Source organism: Semicossyphus pulcher, unplaced genomic scaffold (genome assembly GCF_022749685.1).
Source record: "Semicossyphus pulcher isolate SPU_LCO1_2020_fin unplaced genomic scaffold, fSemPul1.0.p SCAF_14, whole genome shotgun sequence".
In the NCBI taxonomy this organism is placed as follows: domain Eukaryota; kingdom Metazoa; phylum Chordata; class Actinopteri; order Labriformes; family Labridae; genus Semicossyphus; species Semicossyphus pulcher.
The window spans coordinates 13,979,580-13,991,036 of NW_027211648.1; the positions used below are offsets into that span (position 1 = coordinate 13,979,580).

General features: G+C 39.3%; 1 protein-coding gene across 1 annotated transcript; it reads left to right on the plus strand.

Moving 5' to 3' along the window:
* The first annotated feature begins 6,104 nt into the window (after window positions 1–6,104).
* On the plus strand, window positions 6,105–7,713 carry colec11 (collectin sub-family member 11). Its single transcript, XM_069662257.1, has 6 exons — window positions 6,105–6,219; window positions 6,320–6,391; window positions 6,753–6,824; window positions 6,920–6,973; window positions 7,081–7,176; window positions 7,322–7,713. Exons 1-6 carry the CDS (start codon window positions 6,105–6,107, stop codon window positions 7,711–7,713), a joined length of 801 nt encoding a protein of 266 aa, XP_069518358.1.
* Window positions 7,714–11,457: the final 3,744 nt, after the last annotated feature.

Sequence of the window (11,457 nt, forward strand, 5' to 3'; positions counted from 1 at the left end):
CGTGTATTTTGATTTTATAGTTTGACTCACGGCGGGCTTTATGACCTATACTGCAGCCAGTCAGCAGGGGGCGCTCAAAATGTTTTGGCTTCACTTTTAGGGAGCTGTCATGTCGTCCATGTTTGAAATCTTGACGACGACACAAGCTAGTGCAAGAAGGCAGCCTGAGGTGAATGAGGGTGAATGATGATTGGTGAATTTCAGCGAAAGCAAGGTTCTACGTAGAAACGTGCAGCTGTTGCCATTTCATTTCAGAGGCGCCCTTTTTTAAAATGCAATTCTGGAAAAAAACACGGAATTATGCAGTTTCAATAAACGACCAAAAATGTGAAAACCATGCAAAATATGAGAACATCCATTCAAAAGATATGGGCCCTTTAATCCTGCTGGTGTCGGAGGGATACCCTGGTTCTAGAGTCATGAAATCCTCCTAATACAATAATATTTTGTGGGTAAACTTATCTTTTCTCTTATATGGAGACTATTATCAAAGTAGATAAGTGTAGAATCTTCTGTCAAGTCTCACAAAAGGAAATCATTGTTTTATCAAATGGATCTACTTTGGCATCCTCAGCCGCCGTCCAAGATTTGATTGGGACCTGACCCACTGCTGCTGTCGGCATCGCCTTCCATTAACTTGTTACTTCAAGTGCTGATCTCATAAGGGAGGATTTTCCACCTGAAGCAGACTGGAGTTGCCTCCGTAGGGATTTTTGAAATCTCCAGCAAGACGACACTACCCCCAAGTGACCTTCCGTAAACTGCCCCGCCAGACAAAACATCTCAAGTCTGTCGGTGAACGTCCGGACAGAGCAGGGTGAAGCTAAAGCAGATGATCCGGGGACAGTGCTGTTTGTGGTGCACCTTCTGCTCTAAATTCACTGGTTAAGTAACAAACCAAAAACTTTCTTACACAACTAAATCCCAATAAGCCTTAAGTTGGTTTGGGAATTCTAAGTAACCAAACGTCTTGGCAAACTGCTGACTGATGACTCAACTAGTGGATCATTTCTGTCTAAATCCTTTGTTGCCGAACTCGGAGCATCTTTAGTCTTTGTATTAGCACACTCGTCATTGAACAATTCTTGGCGTTTAATCCTACAACCACTGAGTTCCACATAACAAAAGTCCTGATTGTTACGCTTGAGTTTTCAATTAGCTTCAGGGATTGGGATCGAGGAAAGGATAGATGCTGCAAATTGCTGATGCAGCAAAAGGACCAAAGTTCTACAGGTACAGGGACATCAACCCAGAACAATGGCGGATCCAACGCAGGGAGACATCGATGGTCTTGCAGTATTAAAATTTGCGATAATACTTCTGCAGCTAACTTGGTAAGACGCAGACTTTGCTGAAAGTCTGATTTCTTTGGGTTGCATAAAAACGGTAAACCATTTCTAGTTATGGCGCAGAAGATAGTCCCTTTCATGTTAGCGCTGACAGACTTTTACTGCTCCATTATCCACAACGTCATGTCTGGTCAATAAACCTACTTCTGGCTCTTTGTTATTACACTACAAATTTCCAGTCACTCACACACTGGGAACAGTGGGCTAAGATGGATAACCCATACAAACAGAGACAGAAGTAACATTTATTGAAAAGCTAAAATGCTGTATTACTGGACAGGACACATAAGGGACAAAAAAAGGGTTGATTTGGGGGACTTCTGTGTACTTGTGCTAATGCAAAATAACTAAAAATATAAGAATGAATTATATACGTAACCACTACAAGTGTAAAGAAACAAAAAATGGTTTGCATCTAAAGTAAATGATCCTCAGCGGAGATAATATACAATGCAAATCAGGGCAGGGTGTTATCAATGCCTTCAGTGACAATGAACGTAAGATAAGGCACGATGTTATCTCAGTTTATGGTTACATAACCTATATATTATTACCGCAAGAATCTTTGTTCTTTTTCCCCCGTGTGGGCCGACAGCAGAGAACGAATATGATATCACACATTAAAGGACACACCTACCATAGAGGCCTAAACATCCACTCAGAATAAAACTTTAGGGCTTCTTACAAAATGGATCTATTGGATGCACAATAGCAAAGTGATTAATTAATTCAACAAGATACTAGAAACTTCTTGATCTTTAGTAGACAGCAGAGCCAGTGAATTGTCTTCACACACAGCAGACGCAAACTACAGTCACTGAAGCTCGATATACAAATCTAAATCACTTGTGTACACTAAATGGACGCTGCATGCAAAATTTCTAGTGGTGGTCATTTGATTATCAAACATTAAGACTGTATGGTTTTTGCATGGTAAATGAACAGAGCAAATTCTAGCATAAGAAGGCCTAATAAATGCACAAGAAGGAGGAAGGACTATATGTCTTTCCCAGTCAGTTATCTTCAACCTTCAAGAGAGCCTTTCTCAGATGACTGATAACTACAAAGCTTCCCACAGTTCCTTTCTTCAGTCCAGGGATAATTGGAGCATATCCTCACAGGAAATAAGTCCAGTTCAAAACTGCATGAACATCAAAAGCCTACATGACTATCCACATCTTTATATAGTATAAACATTGCATATACTATATAATGGAGAGGCCTATTTTGTCATTCATGTTATTCTGTAACAAACTCTGTTCACCTAATGTCTTTATAATCCACAACACAGCCCGATGAACCCAGAGCTTTGGGATTCTTCTGCTATACTTTCAAAGCGTACATCAAAACAATCTGGTTTATCACTTAGGGAGATGTTCTTCAACCTCTACATTACAAAGCCAAAGGCTTTACTGACTGTGGGCAAAACACAGAGCTGTCCCTCATGATGAGTAACTTTGACTCAGGCCTAAATCCTCTTAGTGTTTGACCCTAATCCAGAAAGAGAGGTGAAATGCAAGAGGTAAGATCTAAGCCCAACTAATAAAAGTCAGTGATCAATTGTGATGCAGGAGGGTTCATGTCACATGCAGGATCTCTTACAGTACAGAGAGAAGGAAACATAAACATACACACATGAATGGACACCGGTTAAAGAGTTAAAGCAGGACACAAAAAACACGCCTCTTGTTTCCTGCCTCTTGTTTCCTGTTCTCTACCAGGCAAATGGGACATGGAAAATGCATTGGATATTGACCACAGGCCTAAAGGATGAATAGATTTTTGGTCTAAAATAAGGTTAATTTGGCTGAGGGTTAGCACAGTGTTACAAATAGTAGAACTGAGCACAACAAATTAAATTACACAGTAAAGAAAGAAAGAAAGAAAGAAAGAAAGAACATGACCACAAATGTAAGGTTCTTAAGAACCAGGGATACTATGAATACAGTACAAAATACTGTGAGTTTAAATGAAGTAACAGTAGTAATACTTTTATGATGTCATGAAGTGGGAAAAGTGCTGTTTTTTTCCGAGTACATTGAAAGCAACACCCCTGATAAATTGCATCTCACGTATCAACCGCTTTTGAACAAGTTAAACGGTAAAAAGCAACGTCAAATACCTAATTATAACTACTTTGACAGTCTGGCAGCAACAGGTATTAATGCAGGCAAGGCTAGTAATTAATTGAATATAAAACGTTGTTAATATACACTTACTTTCATCCATGAAACTGTAATGATAATAAAAGTACCTGAAGCTGTTTCTGACGCAGGCTTTTCGCTTAAAAGTGCAACAGTTTGACAAAAGCGGGGACACTTACGACTCGTATCCTTCAGACAGTCAAATTTACGTTGAGGGCGACAGCAGCGACTTTTAAGTTCCTCATGCAGATGTGTAGTTGTAGCAGTAGTCCAACTTCCTCGTTGTGTCTCTTCCAGGGGCAGGAACGGGCCAACGCAGCTTCAGGCTGTCTGCACGACAGTCTGTGCTCGCGCTCCGGTGATCCAAGGTGACGTCACTGTCACTGTACTCTGTTGAAGGTGCGTTGACGTGCTGCTCGTAAGACCCCGTGACAGGTAGTTTGTACTTTTACCCTCTATGGTGCAGCAGAGGAACGTTTTTTTATCTTATTCATAAAGAAAACGTGATGATATAACATTTTAACCCCTATAAAGTATGCACGTGACTCTGCTGTAACAAGTTATAAATAAAATATATCAAACAATTCTCTGGTAACCGTTTTCTTGGACCTATATGTTACCACATGCTCTTACTGTACCTCCTATAATTCTTTTAGTATGTCAATATAGCCTAAGGAAAAAAAAATTAACCACAATATATAGTAATATATAGTTTATAAAATGTAATCATACAACTAGAGTAAGGGGATGAATTGAACAAAAACAGGGCTACTTGCCTTGTGCTGCCTTGAGTCTCATGAATATTTGATGGGCAGGTAATCTAAAACTTTTGGGGGGATTTTTGAAGGAGACACCCAATCCTCCATTGAAAGCTGCCACTGGGTTTGTAAATCTAATTAGGATATGTGATACTCCTGTATTGGACCATATCCGATTACTGACTCTAGATGACAGCATGTAAACATTAACATGACATTTTGAGTTCACAAGTTAAAAGTCCAAGTTAGTGTTTGCAAGAGATCCTAAATAATGCATATTGCATTCATGAGATACAACAGTACATGCAAGTCACACATTGTTATATTTTGAGCATTTTGTTTAACTCTGGTTAAGATAAATAAAAAGGATTCAAGACTATTTAAAGTCCAAAAATATATTTTTGGGAATACTGATCATACATTACCTTCATCACTGTAATCTAGGCCTTAAGTAATGTAATTCAAAGAAAAAAGGAGGAGTGATTGCACAGGGAAGATCTAAACCAGTAGTTAAAGAGGCCCACGCCACTATTGCACTTGCATGGACAATGGCTCCCTCAGGTGGCCGCAACAGGGACACGCAGATCGGTGTATCTGGAACTTAATCCCAAACCAATTAACTGTCTAACAGCAGAGAACAGAAAACAGAGAATGCACTGGAGAGATGATCATCATAAGCAACCAATGCACACTGGGGAAATGATGCAGGCAGAAATAATCTGCAAGCAAAGTATCAGATCTGCGACACACAATCACATAACACTTGATGCTCATGATGCGCATGCCAATAATATATATTACATTTTAATGTTTAGCATTGTTAATTTGTGTGTAACTAATAAAATGTAGTTTGTTATAATTATATTACATACACCTTAGCTTACATCAGGAGATCTGGTAAAAATCAGCTATACAGATAGTGAAGTTCAGGTGGCTATGTGACTTGTTGAGTTAAATACTTTAAATGTTGTTATTCTAAATATTTAAAAATCTCTCTGAAATTATTAAAAACTTTTAAGAATCATTTGCTTTTGAGTTTGAAGCAGAGTCGGTGTATCCATCGGGGCCCCTCCTCTGTCAATCACTGGACTACTTTCCCAGCCAATTATCTGCGGGGTCCCAGCTGCTTCGGACTTTATCTGTGAACTGTTTATATATTTCCTATCACACGCATTCTGTCGAGCCTGAGGGAACATGAAATGTTTCTGTAGGACTACCAGCGTTCAAATCTCTCTTTGCAAACTGGCAACACTTCGCGACTTCTGCCTGGAAACACGTCTGCAGGTAAGCTGTCCAGATCTTTGGACATGTGAAATACTTTTTTACTCATGATAATTGTTGTTCTCAGCGATCCTAAGTAGAAAACAAAATGTTCTTATACATGTTTAGGTCTGGCAAATGTGACTGGGATGTTTCTTCCTTTGAAACAAGCAATCATTTCTCTGGAAGATAAATATGGACTTCTTTCTTTATCTTATATTTATGGCTTCAATCGTCTGTAGTTGATTTTTTGCAACTACCAAATTACACTTATTCCAAATCTCTTTTTGGCTTATATTCGGGAGAAAATATTGACATTTTTGAAATGGTATGCACGTATTAGTAGCATGCAAACTGAATATAATGCCTTATGAATGTACAGGCATATATAATGGCATTGACTCGTGGCATTACTGTTTAGCAGCTGGAAGAAATTTCTGCCTATGATTTCCCTGTTTAATGTGAAACACTTCTGAAATATGATATTCTCTTGAAAATATCTATGTCAAAAGATCTTTGGTTAATTTCTTTAGATGATGCGTATCATCTTATTCTCTCTTGTTTCTCCAGTGTAGCCTAAACTCATGTAAAGGATGGTAGGAGATAATCTGTTATTTCCCATGATACTCATGTCCGTGCTGACATCGTATGGGCAGCAACTGGCAGAGGAGTCCTGCACTGTTCAGATCCTGGTCCCTGGACTCAAAGGCATGCTATTATGTATACTTTCTAACACACTCTATAAAAAGCAAACCAAAAAAATCATCATATTTTGATATAATTTTTTCCCTTTCTTGTTCTGCAAAAGGAGATCCAGGAGAGAAAGGTCAGAAAGGTGCACCAGGGAGACCAGGAAGAGTCGGCCCTCCTGGAGAGACTGGTACAGTTTTTGCAGAATACTGCCTCGTATTTTAGTTTCCAGTGCAGAGGGAAACATGTAGACGTATGCGTCTCCTCACTTTACACTACCGCTAAGCTGAAAGGAGAAAGAACTGGGGTAAAGATCACATTTCTCGAGCTGATAATGTGCTGTTACATCACTAGCAGGCCATCCAGAGATGGACAAGTGTTTACATTCGGGTGAGAGGTTGGAGGAGAAATGATTGGTGGAGTGTTTACTGAAGAACCTAATGAGGAGTGGAGGCTGTCGACATACTTTTTGATGGAGATTACACAGACTCAGCATTTTATTTCACGTACCTTGCTGTAAAGTGCAAGTAAATAGTGGATACCTCTTTCAGGTCAACCTGGGCTTAAAGGTCAGAAAGGCATTATGGGACGTTATGGAAAAGTAGGCCCAAGTGGAATGAAAGGTAATTACAAAACCCGGAAACATTCTTTCCACGTAGATGTTTATTAAAGTGAAATATATTTCATGTTTTATAAATACTTACGCTTCATATCTCAGGGGTGAAGGGCGACATGGGGGATCCTGGTCCAAGAGGCCCTAATGGTGATCCAGGTGAGAGATAACATGTTGTTATTCAGACTGTAAAAGAAATCATGGCAGGATTAGACGGACGTGTTTGGTGGAATGTGTGTTAATCCTCCACATATTTGCCTTATCAGGTGTTCCATGTGAGTGCACACCAATGAGAAAAATGATTGGAGAAATGGACATTCTTGTGGCGCAGCTCTCCTCCGAACTGAAATTCATTAAAAATGGTAAGATCTGAGCGTTTGACACCTCATTTCAGGATCAGTTCTTGCTGTTACTTGTTATCCTCATAGAAGTGCAAATGCTGGGCATGCCAAAGTGAAATTTATAGAAATACAAGTGCTCATTTTTCAGCACTGCCCTCCCCTGCAGCTGTTGCTGGCATAAAAGAGACAGACAGTAAGGTGTATCTGTTGGTGAAGGAGGAGAAACGCTACGCGGACGCCGAGCTCTACTGCCAGACGAGGGGAGGGCACCTGGCCATGCCCAAGGATGAGGGAGCCAACGCAGCCGTCGCGGGGTATATAACGGAAGCGGGCCAGAGCAGAGTCTACATCGGCATCAACGACCGGCAGCAGGAGGGTGTGTTCACCTACGCCGATCAATCTCCCATGACCACTTTCAGCAAATGGAGGAAAGGGGAGCCCAACAACGCCTACGATGACGAGGACTGTGCTGAGATGGTGGCAAATGGGGAGTGGACGGATGTGGCGTGTAATCCCACCATGTATTTTGTTTGTGAATTTGACAAAGACAGTGTCTGAGCTCAGTCTATGTTAAAGAGACTGCTTAGAAAACTGATAAATATAACAAAAACGGTTTATGTATTGATTGTGCTGTATCTTCTCTCTGTAAATACGAAGACAAAGTGACCACAAGTTGTGCAAACTACTATATTTTCTACTTTCTCTTTATTCTTATAGCTATTTATTTCTTGGCTCACTAAACATTCAGAGTTTTTGTTCCTTTCTGAGAATTTTACTTATTTTAAGTGCACCCTTAATCTTGTATTCTGCAACTCATTAGTGCCTGCAAGCAAACATATTGAGTTGTTATGTTATGCAAACTATCTACTGAGCATTATTTGCAGCAGTGGCGTCAACAAAACAAGACAAATAAGCTGTGGTGGGCTGTAGTTTGTGCATAAATTGTGAAATGAAAGACAGATTTTGGTTCCAGTTGGGTGCTTTTAATCAGAGAAATAAAATATATTCAAGACGTACGATAACTTATGTGCTGTTTCTTGTAAAATAAAGATTCACTAATAATGTAAACACAGAGAGAAAGTGTCTGTGCATCATTTCTGATGAAGACCTGAGCTGACTGCATGTATTTAGTGCAGCAGCTGAACCAAATGCAGCAGCGTAAGACAGCTCCACCCAGTGGACAAAAACCGTACTGCAACAGTCTGGGATTTAAAGTAAATGCCCAAGGCTGCTTGGACACTTTTTGACCTGCCATATAAGGAAAGAGCACAAGTGTAACAAATAAATTTAACATGACTCTGGCCATAACAGTGTAGAAGTGAACCAAACCCCGGAGCCTGAAATCAGAGCAGTATAAATTCAACCACCATTCATTTAAATATTTAACCCTGGACTTTCAATCTGTAAAATACTATCTGCGAAAACGCCTTTACTCCTGCACAAAAAGTGTCAACATATCCTGAAGCTATCTCAAATTAAATATGTCAAGCATTGTTGATCGATATGTTCTATTACAAATTCTGATGATGTATTTTAAATGTGCTTGAGTAAGTGACATACACACTGTGTAACAGTTAAAGCATACGCTCAACTCAGGTACTCAGTTTAGTTCATGCTCAAAGGTTTTGTATACTTTAAGGCAGTGGTTCTCAACTGGTCTAGCCCCAGGACCCACCACCGCCTCCTTGATGACAAATCGCGACCAAAATTTCACTCAAGTTTATTGAATGAAAAAGGGTGCAGTTTGGACCTGTGACAGAACAAAACACCACAGCAAGTCAGCTTCACAAAACACAACAGTGTAACAGTCCAGCAATGACCAGCAGGTAGCAGTGCATAAGAGGAAAATACTTCTTCGTCATTTCAGCAGAAATAAACTAAAAAAGTGCGACATAAATGCAACTACTGTAGGGCTCATCAAGTTTCAAGAATGTAAATGTAACTGTAGCTGGGATTACCCAATCAGTGGATACATGGAGTTTGAATAAACTACACTTCTACTGCACTACACGCACGTCATAGGAAACCTATGTCCTTCAAAATAAAAGTGCAACATAGACTTTTTACCACAACTTTTTTCTTTCAAGCACACATCTGCGACCCACCGAAAACATCTCCGCGACCCACTTTTGGGTCCCGACCCATCAGTTGAGAACCACGGCTTTAACGGTGTATATGACCTGAAGTTTTTGCAATAGTACTATTTTTCTATGAGTGGATTCTCATTTTGTTTTTTGTCTCATGATGTAATATGCGATATTCTACAGATAAAGGATAAAAATATGCAGCAAAGTCGGGCTAGTTTTGAGATTGTTTTTGTGTTTAATAGAAGAAGGAATTGCATTCTGCGAATCTGTTGTAGTTTTGTGGGTAACACTCGATGTAGACACAACTTTGCTTTGTTTACACTAAAACTCCACAGGGACTCTTCTACCACTAAAGCACAGAGATTACATAATGTGTCAAAGTGACAAAGGAAACTCCCCCACTGCTACTCCCCGAGTCTTCACTTGACAAGGGAGACACGGGAGTCTTTTCTTTGGGTAGTCACTCTTTGTGTTGCGGTTACATTGGAAGAACATCACTAAGAAAAAACTGCATATAATTTTTTTTAAAGTTACGCAACAGATATAACTGGTGTTTTTAAGGGACATTTATTAGGACGTATTTGAAGATTTATCTATGTTAGTGTAGCCTGGGACTCGACACTTTTGTTGTGACATGACTATTATTTAAAAATAATGCATTTTCTAAACACAAGAGAGTTTAAAATAATGATAAAATTAATTACCGTTGATAACAATATGACAGTTTGCTGAATGACAAAAACAAGACATTACATACGTTCAATGCGGTTAATATGGCATTTTCCTCTTTGTAAATCCTCTATGGTTTAGTTGTGTGATTAATAGAAGTTGTCTTACAGCCCTAGCTGCTATTGTTTTTTAGGCTGGGCATCCCAGCTGAGATGATATCCTATTGAGTCCCTCTAAGAGAAGGAATTTGAATATGCATGATTCAGTTCTCCTAATAAAGCACCGCACCAGTCCCTTAAGAAATGAATAATTAATGCTCAGATGAATTATGCATTTAATTGACCAGGAGTTGTCTGGCATAAACCAATTAGGTGCCATTGTTGGTGCAATCTCTGGTTACCTTTGTGGTAAACAATTTGGACAGCTCTGTCAAACAGTGGGCTGGCAGATAATCTGTTGCTGAAAAAATAGCCTGTGAATGGAAGATATGGCTACAGTGCATGGAAATGAGACAAAACACACCCTGCATCCATTTCTACATACTGCATAGGACTCAAAGGCATAACACCTGTATCCTAGATTTTACATATATGTAAGACAAAAGTCATTGTTTATCTAGAGGTGAGAGGTTCTAGATGAGAGGATTGGCAAATGGGTTGGAGAAAGGTTGTGTTGAGGTGTAAAGTAGACCTAATCCATACAGGTGTATCGATGGCTCTCATCAACGTTCACATATCATTTGAAACTCCCCTGCAAATAAAAAACATAATGTTGCTTAGAGGTAAATGCATAAAAAAATGCATTGTGCAGAAAGTTCAAGTTCTACTAAGATAAAAGTCCCATATTTAAATTTCAAAGGAGTTGGTCGGTTGATGTCCCTCACTTTGTTTATGCTGGATGCAGAAGGCTCTTGTATGTTTAATAAGGTAAGCAGGCTCGAAAATGTTGCCGAAAATCTGTATTGAAGTCTAACTTATCCCAACTTAACTTTTAAACTGCAATATTAAGGTCATCTTCCTAATGGAAAACTCACCCTATGCTCCAGCAGATCATGGACTGCTTCTGAATCTTCATTCAAAGGCAGTCTGGTTACTGGTCGCAGAAATATGGATCCTGGGGCCACTAACAAAAATAATACATAAGAATTAGGTAGTATGAATAAAATAAGCACTATAGATAAACTTGTTACATATTTGATATATTGTACATTATTACTTTTTATGGCCATGTTTATTGCAGTACAGATTTATAACCGTTTAATATTCCCCTGCTGGTTGCCTAGGAAACACTAACGATTTAGAATCAACGCTAAATTAACGTTAACAACAAACAAAAACATGCTAACGTTAGCAAACAACAACAGAAGGCGGATAGGTTTCTTGAAGCTACACCTCTAATTTGGAAGAGTTGGTTTCCATATCAGATGTTATCTCCAGTTACGTCTCCGGAGGCTCAGCTCACTTGTCTGTGACACATTTACTTTTGACACCAGACGCTGTTGTTGTTTACTTTTTTACCTGCTTCTGTAAGCTAAAGCTAGCTAAGT

Bases quoted from the DNA above. Each gene is read 5' to 3' on its own strand.
- colec11 (XM_069662257.1), top strand. From the start codon at position 6,105: ATGGTAGGAGATAATCTGTTATTTCCCATGATACTCATGTCCGTGCTG. The intron at 6,825-6,919 runs GTAATTACAAAA...TTCATATCTCAG, and splicing joins AGGCCCAAGTGGAATGAAAG to GGGTGAAGGGCGACATGGGG. The intron at 6,974-7,080 runs GTGAGAGATAAC...TTGCCTTATCAG, and splicing joins AGGCCCTAATGGTGATCCAG to GTGTTCCATGTGAGTGCACA.